The sequence below is a fragment of the Gossypium arboreum genome, chromosome 1 (assembly GCF_025698485.1).
Source record: "Gossypium arboreum isolate Shixiya-1 chromosome 1, ASM2569848v2, whole genome shotgun sequence".
In the NCBI taxonomy this organism is placed as follows: Eukaryota; Viridiplantae; Streptophyta; class Magnoliopsida; order Malvales; family Malvaceae; genus Gossypium; species Gossypium arboreum.
In genome coordinates this window covers 121651558-121665787 of record NC_069070.1, presented here as the reverse complement: position 1 = coordinate 121665787, position 14230 = coordinate 121651558, and the positions used below count along the sequence as shown (strand labels likewise).

Genomic DNA, 14230 nt, shown 5'->3' with positions numbered 1-14230 from the left:
TGTGCTGGTTAATATGCAATCTAAAGTTTAGGGCACCGACAAAAAGACAATAACAAAACTTGGACTAAAGCAAAGAAATTGAAATTGATAATGACATTTTGGTACCATGTCCTAATTTTACCAACCATTCTGACACAACATTCAAAGATACTGAGATTTCAATTTCAATGCTACAATTTGTATTATTGCTGTCCTTTGTAGAATTAAGTTTATATTTATAGGTACCTATCAAATAAAGTTGTCAAATCTCTAAATTAAAACATGTAGGATTAATTGCACCAAAGTCCCAAACTATCTCATGGATTTTAAATTGATCCCGGAACTTCAAAAAGTTCTAAGTCAATTATCAAGCATTTGTGTTGTATCAGCCCTTTGGTTAGCCTACTTGCCAATTTAGGAGTTAATATTATTTTGAATCTGATGTGCAACATAATTGAAACACATAAATTAAATTGTAAACGCGTATCTACTTACTCCATAGAGAACTTGGATCTATAGTATTAAAAAAAAAAGCAGACATTGTTTCACGTAGATTATACATATCAAGTTTTAAATGAATTAAATATTTCTAACTATTTGTCAAAGTTGTTTGAACCGGATTTGACTAGTTGGATCGAGAATTGGTTGGGGTATCAATCCAGAGAGGAGCTTTGAACTAGCTAACCCAAGAATCTGTTTGGACCAACTGAACCGAGAAAAAAACCGGTTGAACCGAATTTTTCATTTTTATACTATTTTTTCATTTTATATCTCAAAAGGCTTATATAACAATTTAACCTTTAAATTATACTCTTTTTTTCATTTTATATTTAATTTTTTTTGTCCCAATTTAATACTCGGATTATCATTTTCGCTCCATTTTGTCTTTAGAATTACCGCTGTCCAATATGAATGAATGTGTCACTTATCATGCTTTTATTGGTAATTCTTTTTTTAAGGTAAAATTGGACGAAAATGATAATTTATGTACTAAAATGGAACTCAAAAAATTCAAACATCAAAATATAAAAAAATGGTATAATTTAAGGACTAAATCACGATTTAAGCAATCTGAAAAAGATGAGATGCCATTATTTTGGTTGACTAATGAAGAACCTCGCTGCTTTTTAAATAGGGCCATCAGCCTCTCAATACCGAATCTAATTAAGGACTAAAATGATAAATAATGGATTCATGATTAATTATTATGTAGGGTAAACTACATTACTAGTCACTCAACTATTATTAAATTTCTTTTTTGGTCATCCAACTATGAAAAGTTACAAAATGGCCATCTAACTATTCAAATTTTATTCTTTTTTGGTCATCGGCTCTTAAAAGGCTGGGAGATGATGTGGCAGCTTTCAAAATCGACATAATAACAACTTAGTCCTCAACATTTACGCATTTATTAATTTAGCCTTAAAATTTAAATTTTTTTCTCAATGTTTATAAATGACCTAATTTTATCTTATTTTACATGGAAATATAATTCAATATGCTGTGTAAATTAGAATAATAACAAATCTATTTTTAAAAGATTAAATGAGAGATGAGGCTCTCTAAGTTCGCCAAAGATGATAATAGCGACAACAATAACAAAAGCAACTCAATGAAACTAACGTCAAATGATTCAAGCGAATCTTATAAAACTGGTAAAGAGTGAATCGATGAAGACCAAGTTATTTCAGCTGTTAGTGTTCAATCCAACGATGGAGAACCAAAGTATTAAGAGAAAAGAATGAAAAAAGATGTGAAAATTATGATTTTAGGTTTTTGGGTGTTTCTATTTTTGATATATTTTTTATTATATTTTCATGATATATTTCTTTAAACTTTTTAGATGAAAGGGTCACAAGGAAAAACAAAACTACAAAAGGATCAAATTACACAACGTGTAAAAGTTGAGGTTTTTTTTAGAATTAAGACAAATTGATGCAATATATAAATTTTACATGTTAAAATTATTACTATGCCAATTTTAAGTTGGTGGCCAAAAATAAAAATTGAATAGTTATATATCATTTTGTAACTTTTCATAGTTGGGTGATCCAAAAAGAAACTTAAAAGTATACAGTCTAGTTCTAGTTATGGTCCTATTATATTGAAATTTGGGATTTAGTCCTTTTAATTTGGCTTAATTTGATCCGTCTACTTTCATAATGTTAGTAGTAAAATCCTAATTGATAACATTATTAATCGAAACCGTTTAAATGCTAATATTATTAACCGTTGATTGATAAACAATGTCAATAAAATTAATGTATTCATGAAAATTCACGTAATCAATTTAAAACCATCAATTATCAGTATTATTAACTTCAACCTACTAATAACATTATAGAAGTAAAATATCAAATTATACCAAAGAAAAGTAAAATGATTAAATCTCAAATTTTAACACAACAAAGAGACTAAAACTAGAATCAGACCAATGAATATATTTGCATTTAGTATATTATTCACTCCATTTTTGAACATTAATCTCGTCATAGTTTCTTATAATATCTGTTCTTTTTGATGCAATGTTTAGAACTACTCATAGCTCCTCTCAAACTTTAAATAAGATGATAATGCGATTTAACACACTCGAACCCATAATCTTTTATATTTACAACAATACAGATACCAATCGACTAAGAGTTAATTGATTTAAAAATAATTGAAGGAAAAAAAAGAATATGAAACACAATATGCAAAGATAACATACTTTATTGTAGATAGTCAATGAAATTATTTATTAATTAGCATTATTTAATAATATATTTATTGGTTAAAGAATAGACATTGGCTAAAGAACACATAAGATATTAATAAAATTATTCTCTTTTGCCAATGCTGTTTAAAATTTGTCCATATTCATCACCTTTAAAATACTGTAATTTTCTATTGCTATAGCATCTTTATTTTATTTTATTATAAAATAAAAATAAAACTAGACAAAAATGGCAGAGGGTTCTCCATTATCCTTACCAATCTGGGTTTTGGCTCCGACAGTGTTCAAAAGATTTGCCTGCTCTGCTCCTTGTCTCCCTCAACTCAGTTACTTTCATGCACGTAATCTATAAATAAAATATTATTCCACTAAAATTAAAGGTTTAATATAGTATTTGGTACTTAAGTTTAGTTTTAAAGTTCAATTTGGTACATGAATTTTATTTTTCAGTCCCCAACTTGGTAGTTGAGTTTGGTTTCCATGCTCAAATTGATACATGAGTTTTTCCAATGTAATGTTCTCCAATTTAAGTGCTCGAGTTTGGAATTTAGTTTTATTATTAATAAGATTTTAATTTGAATTTCTTTAAAAATTTAACTCGAACAAATTTATCGACTCAATTCAATTAAAAAATTTCAAACTGAATTGATATAATAAAATAAAACTCGATCGAAATTCTTTTACTCTATTCAATTTAATTCGATACAACAACCACCTTTAAATTATTTATATTTAAAATTTCTTTTAATTAAATTTAATTAAAAATAATTTTTTAAAAGAATATATACCAAACCTTTATTAAATTAAATGACAAAAAAAAGTTAGGTATTCATGGAGGAAGGAACCTTAAGGTATACTTTCTTTTACGATCAATATTTTAATAAATCGATGATGATATTTCATGTTTCGTTTATCTACGTTTTGCATGTTAAATTTGAAATAAATTAAAATTTTTAACCATTTATTTTACGTAAAAAATCTTTCAATCGTCAAATATATTAATATAGATATTTTTTAGATCGATAAGATAGAAATATTAATTATTTTAAAATTTTACATGCATGACAAACTGCACTTATTTTAATAAATTCAATAGTTAAATTGTTAAAATATTAATTGTAAAATAATTATGAAAGTATATAAAATCATGCTAGTTTTATACTGATATAAATAAATCCAAAGGGTGACCATAATGGAGACCCTCTAATTTTTGGGAATTTCATTTTCCATTGAAATTTGTTGAAAATTTTAATTTGACCCTATAAATTTTTGAAACTTTTCATTATGCATTTTAATTTTTTGAAAACTTTAATTATGCTCTTTAATTTTTTCAAAATTCTCATTAATCTAAAAATTTTTTAAAAATTTTAATTAATCCCTATTTAAAAAAAATCTTATTAAACTCTTAAAATTTTGAAAATTTTAATTAGCCTCTTCAAAACTTAGTCCAAAATTTGCCTGTTGGTAAATCCCTCCTGTATGCGTATAAAATTAAAAGAAGAAAACCAAGAAGCGTTGAGTGCAATACTAGCCATTCTCAAACAAGTGTTAGTAAATTAGTCCTTATATGTTAGATTAAAAAGTAAATTAGTCATTTTATTAAAAATTTCATCTATTTTTACAGTTAGAAATTGGTCCCTGTACGTCAACATAAGGTACATATGGCATTTCACGTGTAACTATCTGGTTATTTCGTGAGTTATACCAATTTTTAACCGTAGAAATTGATGAAATTTTTAACAAAAAAGACTAGTTTACTATTTGATTTAACATACAAAAATTAATTTATCAAATTTTTAAATAAAAAAATACAATCGGACTCTTAATATAAGATCTTAATGATAATTTTAACAAGGATTAAAAAGAAGAAAGCCAAATTAGTGATGGGTGGATCGAGGATTGTGCAAGGGCAACAGAGAAGATGCCCCCACGTGAAACAGCCCCCACCTTGTTTCAAAAACTAAAGAAAGGTTCCCTTCCTACTACTATTCACCCTACACTACACTACACTACACTAAACTCATCGGTTCCTTTTTATGGGCTCTATAAATTCTTCCCAACACCACTAAACCTTTTGCCATTTTCAAATTAACCCAAAACACCCCCACCTCTTCATATATATAGCACCACCATTATAGTCTCCAAAAACCAGTAAGAATCAACCACTTTGATAATGGCAATGCATAACCTAGTTCAAGCTCTTGTTTTTGTTGCTGTTTCTTTCAACACATTGGCACCCACAGTTGCAAATGTTGAAGGTAATGAAATTTTCTGTTCATTGGGGTTTATACATACATATATATATATATATATATATATATATATATATATTATGGTGGTGAAATATTGATATGAGTTTTGGGTGTGTGAATAAAAATGGTGAAATATTAGGGGATGCTTTGTATGCATTGAGGAGAAGTGTTAAAGACCCTAAAAATGTGCTCAAGAGTTGGGATCCAACCTTGGTGGATCCTTGTACTTGGTTTCATGTTACCTGTGATGCTGACAATCGTGTTACTCGTCTGTAAGTACCTTACATACATACATATATACACACGCATACACATACATACATGCTAATCACCTCACCTTTTTGTGTGTTGCTTTCTTTTACTGCTTATGTTTTTATGTAAATAGATGATGTTTGCTTGTGTAAAGTTTGTAAACATTGGATGATTTGGATTAGTATGATGAAGGTTAAATTATGGTTTTGGTCCCTCTATTATGCTTAAGTTAGGGATTTAGTAAACTACCATTACCATTACACACACAAAAATCACTTCACCTTTTCCGTTTCATTTTATATTTTTTAATCTTTTTTTATATATATATATATATATATATATATATATATATATATATATGATGTTTTCTTATGTAATGATTTTGACGGTACGGATTTAGTTTTTCGTATTTTAATTTGACATAATTTAATTCTTTTCAAATAGTTAAGGTTGATGCCAAGAATCTTCTAGGGGTGACAAAGTTAAAAACAAAAACAAAAACCTTTAGGGACTCAAGCTAAAAATTTTGTATTAAAATAACTTGAGAGTAGTGAAAAAAAGCAATTTTTATTTAACGAAGAGGTTAAAAAGGATTAAATTGAATATTAAATATTTGAAAGGGACTAAAGTCGTAATTATACAATTTAACAAAGAGGCCCCCTATCTGGCACTGCCTATGCCAACAATTAAAATGTTGATGCAATATGAGATTATCGAAAATTCAATATGTTATAAAAAAAACAACAATTATATTTTGGGAGTATTTTTATTTTTACATAGTCCCTACTTAGACTCTTTAAAATTTTTAAAATTTTAAATTAATAAAGATAAAATTATATTTTGGTCCCTAAAAATAATAAAAATTTAATTTAATCCTTTAAAACTTACAAAGATATAGACTATTAAAATTGTGAAACTACATTTTTATTATCGTAAAATTACAATTTAATTTTGGTCTCCATTAAAAAACTTTCTAGCTTAGCTCTGGGTAAGATTTTTTTTCCTAAGTGTTGGATGGCTTTAAAAAAATCATATAAACATTTTAACCAAAATAAGCTTGGTTATTTTGACTAATTAATGATATTAGACGTACCAAAATTATGCCAAATTAAACTGCAATAACTAGATTTCAAAGTAGAGGGACCAAAACCATAAATTTCCCTGTGATGAAAATATAACCTTCTGTTTTTATTTTTTTGCATGTTCTTATTGATTTTGTCACTAATAATAATAATAATAATAATAACATTTGCAGAGATCTTGGAAATGCAAAATTGAAGGGCAGATTGGTACCTGAGTTGGGAAAGCTTGAACGTCTTCAATATTTGTAAGCAAATATAAGATTTTTATTCAGTGACTTTTTTAAAATTTAATGATAATGACAAGGTTAATTTGGTCATTTTATTGACTAATGTATATACAGAGAGCTGTATATGAACAACTTGGAGGGTTCCATACCAGAAGAAATTGGAGGGTTAAAAAGCTTAGTGAGTTTGGATCTTTACCATAATAACCTTACTGGATCTATTCCTGCTTCTCTTTCCAAGCTTTCGAATCTCAATTTCCTGTATGTAAACTTTTCTCTCTTAATCTTTTAGGGGTTAAATTAATATTTAGTCCCTGAACTTGATAACTTTATTCACTTTGATCCTTGGATTCTTTTTTTTTGTCCATGGTAGTCTCTAAACTTGACAGCTTTTTTTCACTTTGAACCCTAAACTCGGAATCCGTTAAAGTGTGATGATATAACATTTGAAGATTATGTTACATCTTCTAAAAAATTTTAAATATAAAATTATACCTTTTTTAATTTTAATTTTTTATAATTTTTAGTTGATGATATGACATATTTGAGAGTCTGTCATATCATTATACTTTAATGGAATTCAAGTTTAAAAACTAAATTAAGAAAAGTTGTTAAGTTCCAAAACTATGGACCAAAAACTTCAAGGATTAAATTGAAAAAAAATCAAATTCAAGGATTAACTTTTAAAATTTCTATAAGATTTTAATGTTTGTATTAATTTCATGCAGCCGATTGAATGGTAATAGACTGACAGGAAGAATTCCCAGACAACTTACCAAACTCCCAAATTTAAAGATCTTGTGAGTCCTAAGCTTTCTCTAAACACTAATTATGGGTTAATTCTACTAGGCATCCGAAACAATGACTTTGATTTTAAATTGGTCCTCAAACTTTGAAGTTTTTTAATTGAGTCTTGAAAATATCAGTATCATTTCAATCAGGCCTTTTCGTTAAACTTAGCTTAAATACTGGCCTGGTTTGATTAAATTTTAAACACTTACATATAAAATAGTGAAATTTCAGTTTTCAGCCCTTCTAAGAAAATTTTTAATTCAATTTAAGCCTTTTAGCCTCTTTTTTCTTTTTAACTTTGCTCCCCCTCGTGATTTATATTTCCTTTTGAACATTTTCGGGACCAATTTAAAATCTCGGTCATTGTCTTCGGGGACATCTTATGAAATTATCCCCGTTATTATTGTTGTTTTAATTACTATTTATGGTGTGTGAAACAGTGATGTCTCAAACAACGACTTGTGTGGTACAATCCCCACCACAGGTTCCTTCTCTAAGTTTTCAGAGGAAAGGTAACTGAAGTGATTTTTACAGGCTTTGAAAGCTTTGAATTATTATTGGGTTAATGTAATCTTTAGTCCTTGAATTTGAATTATTATTGGGTTAATGTAATCTTTAGTCCTTGAACTTGTCAACTATTCCACTTTGATACTTGAACTTGAAAAATATAAAAGCTTGACGGAATTCAAATTTAGGGATAAGAACGGATATAGTTGTTATGTTTAGGTATCAAAGTTGACCCCAAAAAAGACATAAGATACCAAAGTAAATTAAATTGCCAAATTCAAGGACTAAACATCATATTAACCCTATTATTATTCCATAGGGATTTCATCTTTGATTATTGTTTATTGCAGTTTTAAAAATAATTCAAGACTGGAAGGACCGGAGCTGATGGGATTTGTGAGATATGATACAGGAAGATGCAAATGATATAATTTATATAACCAAATTTCACATATATATTATCTCTTTATATATGGAAAAAGTTTGTGTTATAGCACTTCTTTAGAACCCTAAACTAATTGTATCTCTTTTTGTTGTATATATATATATATATATATATATATATATCATAATGGAGTTTTTTAAAGATCTTTCGGTATCAGATAAACGAACCCTAAATGGGATACGTAAATCTTTTTCAACTTTTTTCCTTTTATTTACAAAACTTGAACTTAAACTTTTGCTTAAAAAATATTGAATTTCCTACCGCTCGATCCAACATACATTAAAAAGTTATCGAAAACTGAGAAAAAAAACCTTCCACTTGAACAAAAATCTGATAGTCAAAAATCGAAATAGTCTGAAATCCATATATCTTAATCCCCAAAATACTTAAATATGAAATAATCTAAACCCGAAATAAGATTGAACACCAATATCTGGAGATTCAAAACAATCCAATCTGAACCCAGCCGAGCCCGTTAGTTTGCCATTTTTGAGCTCATTATAACATTAGTTCCTTTCGCACTGTAAACCTTATTTCAAGACATGGTAATTTTCATGTTCGCTTTACAATCTATTCTCACATTATTTTAATTACTTCTATAATTTTACTACCTTATGCTACAAAACATAAATCTTGGCTTCAGAAATCAGCTCCTCCCCCCACAGTGTTGAGAATCAATCTCTCTTGATTCCTGAAAAAGATTCATTGATTATATATATACACAAAAAATAAAATTGCATTTTACCTTCTCTATTAGAAAAATGAATAAATTAATCCTAGTAAATTGAACTTTTTTTGTTAAAATTTTCATCCACTTATACTGTTAAAAACTAGCATAGCTGACAAAATAACCGTATAGTTAAATGTGATGTGCTATGTGTACCTCATGTTAATGTACATTGACTAGTTTTTAATAGTAGAAGTAGATGGAACTTTTAACAAAAGGATCTGTTTGCTTTTTGATATAACATACAGGGACTAATTTACTCATTTTTTGAGTAGAAGGGGCACAATGCAACTTAATTTCTAGTATAAGAGCCTTTATAGTACTTTTACCGTGTATGTATAAGTATATATTGTTAAAAGCACTATGCCCTCGGCATAAGACATTAAAATAAGTTGATGCATTGGCACTAACATGTATTAGGAAAAGAAAGCTGCCTGGACTGGTTTTGATTATGGAGCAGCAGCCTACGATACCGATCTATAGCAAGTTCTCTTTGCAGCACGGACTATATCTTCGACCTGCATGATTCATAGATGAATAAAATTATGTGTTTGCATGCGTATATATACATATATATGTATTTGTACTTGTAATTGTAGGAGAATAGGGAGAAATGGTATATCACCTGTGGCACAGCCATTCTCTCGAGATTTGCTGCATATGGCATAGGAACATCAGCTCCGGCGATTCTCTCAACCGGTGCATCGAGATATGCAAAACTTTCCTCCACAATAGACGCGCTGTGAGACAAGTACAGTGCGTGAATATATGCAAGGGGCAGAATATATATGGGAAGCAGGAATTAAATGGTTTTAAGAGAAAAAGAACTCGAACCAGATCTCAGCACCGACACCGTGCTGTGGAAAAGCTTCTTCAACTGTTACTAATCTGTTGGTTTTCCTGACCGAGGCATTGATCATGGATCTATCCAGTGGCCTAATGGAACGTAAATTTATAACCTGTATTTTTAACAAAAAATAGTCATTAGCAGAATGGTCGAATCAGTTAGAAAGGAGTTGCACTTTCTTCAAGTATAATTATTACCTCAGCATCAATTCCATCCTTTTCAAGCGTCTCGGCTGCCTGAAAGATGAACAATCTCTTAGTTTATAACTCCACAGAGCCAAAATATTAGTACTATATATAAATTCTCAGAAAGTAAAACATGCAGTCCTAACATGATACTCAATGTTCTATTAACAAACATTTGCAATCTTTTAACTCCTTCAATTGACCTAAACCATACCATATATTCACTGTTTCTTGAGCCAACAGACGAAAGGTAAAAATACCATGGAGGCCCTTGTATTAAGAGCCGGATTGCATTTTGCCCTTCTCTACTCAAAAAATGGGTAAATTAGTCACTGTATATTAAATAAAAGAGCAAACGGATTATTTTGTTAAAAAATTTATCCATTGCTACTATTAAAAATTGGCCCTTATATGTCAACATGAGGTACATGTAGCACGCCACATGTAACTATTTGATTATTTTGTCAACCACACCAATTTTTAGCAGCAAAAATGGATGAAATTTTTAACAGGAAAGATCAGTTTGTTCTTTGATCTAACGAATAGGGGCTAATTTGATTATTTTTTAAATAAAGAGGGGAAAATGTAATTTCACTCTTAATAGAGTGGTTTCCATGGTACTTTTAACAATGATGAAAATTAAATCTAAGTCAACATAGGGGCATGCAGAACACCAGATAAATGAAGTTCCCACCTAAGGCACAACAGCACTTTCCGTGGCCATTAATGATGAACTTGATCTTCTTGTACGTAAGTTCTACCTTAGATTATTCCTTTATCTCTTATAAGCATCTTGAATGATAATTGGGCATTCACATATACATGCATACAAGACGTACCTTAAGAGCATAGCCCACCATTTTTGAATAAGCTGCAATGGTCACATCCTTTCCTTTCCTCTCTATCTGTTAAAGTAGCAGTTAAAAACTAATGTAAATGCATTAAAATGCGGCTTCATGAGATCCGAGTTATAGCGGAACCAACGGAAGCAAATGGATGAAAATAGTTATAATAACGGCATTGTGATCGAAATTTCAGGGGTACCTTAGCTTTTCCAATTGGAAGACAAAAACTGGAATCGAGAACTTCATCAGAAACAGGGAAGGATTCACCGTATCTGAAGCAGAACAAGTCGAAGCAGCATTAGATGATAACATTCTAATTGAAGGCAGATCAGGGCTCAATACATAAGACTCTTAGCTTAATAATTCACTTACAACAACTCATTCTCAAGGAAAACAACCGGGTCAGGATCTCTAATAGCAGCTTTGAGAAGTCCACGAGCATCTTCGGAACTGTATGGTGCCAGCACTTTCAACCCAGGACAAGAAGCGTACCATGCGGCATAACACTGAAAAGTAACCAAGATACAAAACAATCGATCAAACTTCTTACTCTATTGAAACAAACAAATTAAACGATAATCACAACATTTAGTACAACGTAACTTGATTTTTAACCTCGGGTGGCTTTGGGGAATAAAAGAAAGTAGATGCATGTAAATAAACCAAATAACGGGTGTGAGTAACAGTACTAAGAAATCGAACCTGAGAGTGTTGGGCACCGACACCGGCTGCAGCACCATTAGGACCTCTAAAAACAATGGGTACGGATATCTGGCCAGAAGACATGTAATTTGTCTTTGCGGCAGAGTTAATAATGTGGTCAATTGCCTGCCATAATGGACAACAGATCAAAGAAAACAATGCATCAAATAAAATATCCGATAACAATACATTTTAGAGAAACCAAAATCATTTGTTAACTAATATTAAAAAGAGCAATGTGCACCTCTGAGCAGAACATTCGGTGTTGCAATATTAGTAAATTTTAGCATAAAAAAATTATACATCCAAATCATTTGCTCTTTTGAACATCCAAGTTCTAGTAAACCACTTATGTTCCTCCAGTATGTTAGGCTTCGAGGCAAAACATGAATGATTCATTCATACAAACTTACCAGTATTTCAATTGTTAATTCATCATCTTTTTTCGCAACATGCATATTGTAGCACAAAAAGTACTAATATAAGTGTACATAAGCAGAGATACAAGACAGAACTCTCGAACCTGCATGGAGAAGTTAAATGTCATGAACTCCACAACAGGCTTCACACCATAGTAAGCAGCACCAACCGCAACTCCGGTAAAACCAGCCTATGAAACAAGATAAAAAAAAACTGCGGTGAGAAAAAAAATGTGATAAGAAACTAAAAGGCATCAATACATGCACGTATAAGAAGGTTTTGCAAGGCAGCAAAAAAATAACCTCCGTAATTGGAGTATCAAGAACCCTCTCGGGTCCGTACTTATCGAGAAGCCCCTTGGTTATCTACAAAAGAAAATGGAAATAAAAGCCAATCTTTAGACATATGTAAAAAATGCTCCTCCGGCCTCTATTTTAAAAGGGTGAAATAATAACTTCATTCTTGCACAAGAAAAATGTCAACCTTGTATGCACCCTGATATTCTCCGACCTGTCGTTTATAATTAACAAAATAAAAAACATAAGAATAGGAATAAAAGCAAAAAGAACAGATTAAAATATGGCTAGAATTATCAAAAAATAGTCCGTGTTAAAATTTTCTCACCTCTTCACCCATCAAAAAGACTTTCGAATCAGCTGACATCTCCTCATCGAGAGCAGAGTTCAATGCATCTCTTATAGTCATCTGCACATAATTGTCATTATATGTACATGTATATGTATTAGAACACTCCTTGAAAGCTTTGCCTTGCCTTCATCAAAGATTAACAATCACAAAATCCATTTAAAATTTAAGTTCAAGAAAATGAAAACTTCATGCATAAACAAATATACATACAAGTATAACCATATTTGCATATGTGTATGCATTTTTGCAAACACATCTATCAGAAATCACGATCTTCCTAGAGATTTTCAAATTGGTACAGACATTCCTAATCAGGGAACACTAACGATCCAATTTGGTAAAACTAATATTCCTGTTAACCTATAGTTTATTATAAATTTATTGAGTAAAAGAAATAATTCATGAACTTCAGAATTTAATTATTTAGAATCATATATTTATATAATATACAAAAACTTTATATAAGTTAAAAAAAAAAATTGTATTCCGTCCCTAGTAACTGAGACGGAGAAGACTACCCCTAGCGACGTGCATTCTAGTTTCCGTTCCTCGAATCGGACCGATCCACGTTCCATGTAACATTGGATTAACACTTGCACTACACAATTTGATATCTAATAGCATTAAACCCTAAACCCAAATTTAAAAAGAAAAAAAGAATAACCTGTTTTGCAGCAGATGAGTAACTTCTCAACACCGACACGGCGGGTGGAATCTTCTTCAATGACTGTTCCAACATCTGAATAAAGAGAAACAAATCATAAAATTAGACCAAAAACAGAAAAAGCCTATATATATAAGAGCATCTGAGTTTTCCAGAAAAATCACCTTTTGCCTTACAATTCCCAACATCTTTTCCTTCTTCAATTTAGGTTTCTAATTCTGTAATCACCGAAAAAACAACATGATTTTCAATGATTTCAAAAACTGCAAAGCAAACCCAGATTCATATAAATCAAACAAGCATAAAAAAGAGAGCAAGTATTACATTTCAATTACATCTATGATCAGTATAAAAAAGCTTATTTAAGTTTAACTATGATCAGTGTAAATCAGAGACTTGAATCAAGAAAATAAAATTGATCAAGAAAAAATAAACGAAATTATTAAAAAAATGAGAAATCTAATTCATAACAAAGAAATAAACAAAATAAGAACCTACCCTCCTTTTTTTTTTTTTTTCCTTCAATAATGATAAAGAAAATAGAATTTTGGGATTTTGATTTTTTTTTTAAGGGAAATTATTGGGCAAGAAAATGGCTAAAAATAGAAAGGAATTTTAGATACTGGTAGGCAAGCAAGGATAGCTCAACTAAGCTAATCGTCTGACACCAATTCAACTAAATATTAATTTAAATTTTTGAAAGAGAAGTATTATGAAAAAAGGGTTATTATAACATTTGGTACCTAAGTTTAATTTTATCCTAATTTGGTACTTGAGATTCATTTAAATGTTCAGTTTATTACTATGAAAAATAGAATGTCGATAATGATAATGTATCGCCAAAAAAAGAGAATCAAAAATAAAGAACACGGAAACATTTTCGAGAAAAAAGCACGGGCAGAGGAGAAGATAATTCACTATGACGAATTCAAATAATTACAAG

At 29.9% G+C, this 14230-nt stretch overlaps 2 protein-coding genes across 5 annotated transcripts; one reads left to right on the top strand and one right to left on the bottom strand.

Annotated features, from left to right (window-relative positions):
• The first annotated feature begins 4744 nt into the window (after positions 1–4744).
• Positions 4745–8411, top strand: LOC108482239 (leucine-rich repeat protein 1-like). Of its 2 annotated transcripts, XM_017785352.2 has the most exons (7): positions 4745–4953; positions 5087–5219; positions 6455–6526; positions 6623–6766; positions 7234–7305; positions 7738–7809; positions 8155–8411. In XM_017785352.2, the coding sequence occupies exons 1-7, from the start codon at positions 4869–4871 to the stop codon at positions 8228–8230; spliced, it is 654 nt and encodes a 217-aa protein (XP_017640841.1). In that variant the 5' UTR covers positions 4745–4868; the 3' UTR covers positions 8231–8411. The 2 variants fall into 2 exon arrangements, with proteins under 2 accessions (XP_017640841.1, XP_052887637.1); XM_053031677.1 differs by lacking the exon at positions 7234–7305.
• Positions 8412–8561: 150 nt separating this feature from the next.
• On the bottom strand, positions 8562–13968 carry LOC108480268 (pyruvate dehydrogenase E1 component subunit beta-2, mitochondrial-like). Of its 3 annotated transcripts, none has more exons than XM_053031664.1 (16): positions 13786–13968; positions 13452–13550; positions 13288–13362; positions 12600–12680; positions 12459–12485; positions 12278–12340; positions 12079–12165; positions 11556–11681; positions 11226–11359; positions 11053–11125; positions 10848–10913; positions 10021–10059; positions 9811–9935; positions 9602–9716; positions 9388–9494; positions 8562–8940 (listed from the first exon to the last, which is right to left on the bottom strand). In XM_053031664.1, the coding sequence occupies exons 2-15, from the start codon at positions 13473–13475 to the stop codon at positions 9441–9443; spliced, it is 1089 nt and encodes a 362-aa protein (XP_052887624.1). In that variant the 5' UTR covers positions 13476–13550; positions 13786–13968; the 3' UTR covers positions 8562–8940; positions 9388–9440. The 3 variants fall into 3 exon arrangements, with proteins under 3 accessions (XP_052887624.1, XP_052887621.1, XP_052887628.1); XM_053031661.1 differs by having other exon boundaries at positions 13452–13505; XM_053031668.1 differs by having other exon boundaries at positions 13452–13505; positions 13612–13790.
• Between the last annotated feature and the right edge of the window lie 262 nt (positions 13969–14230).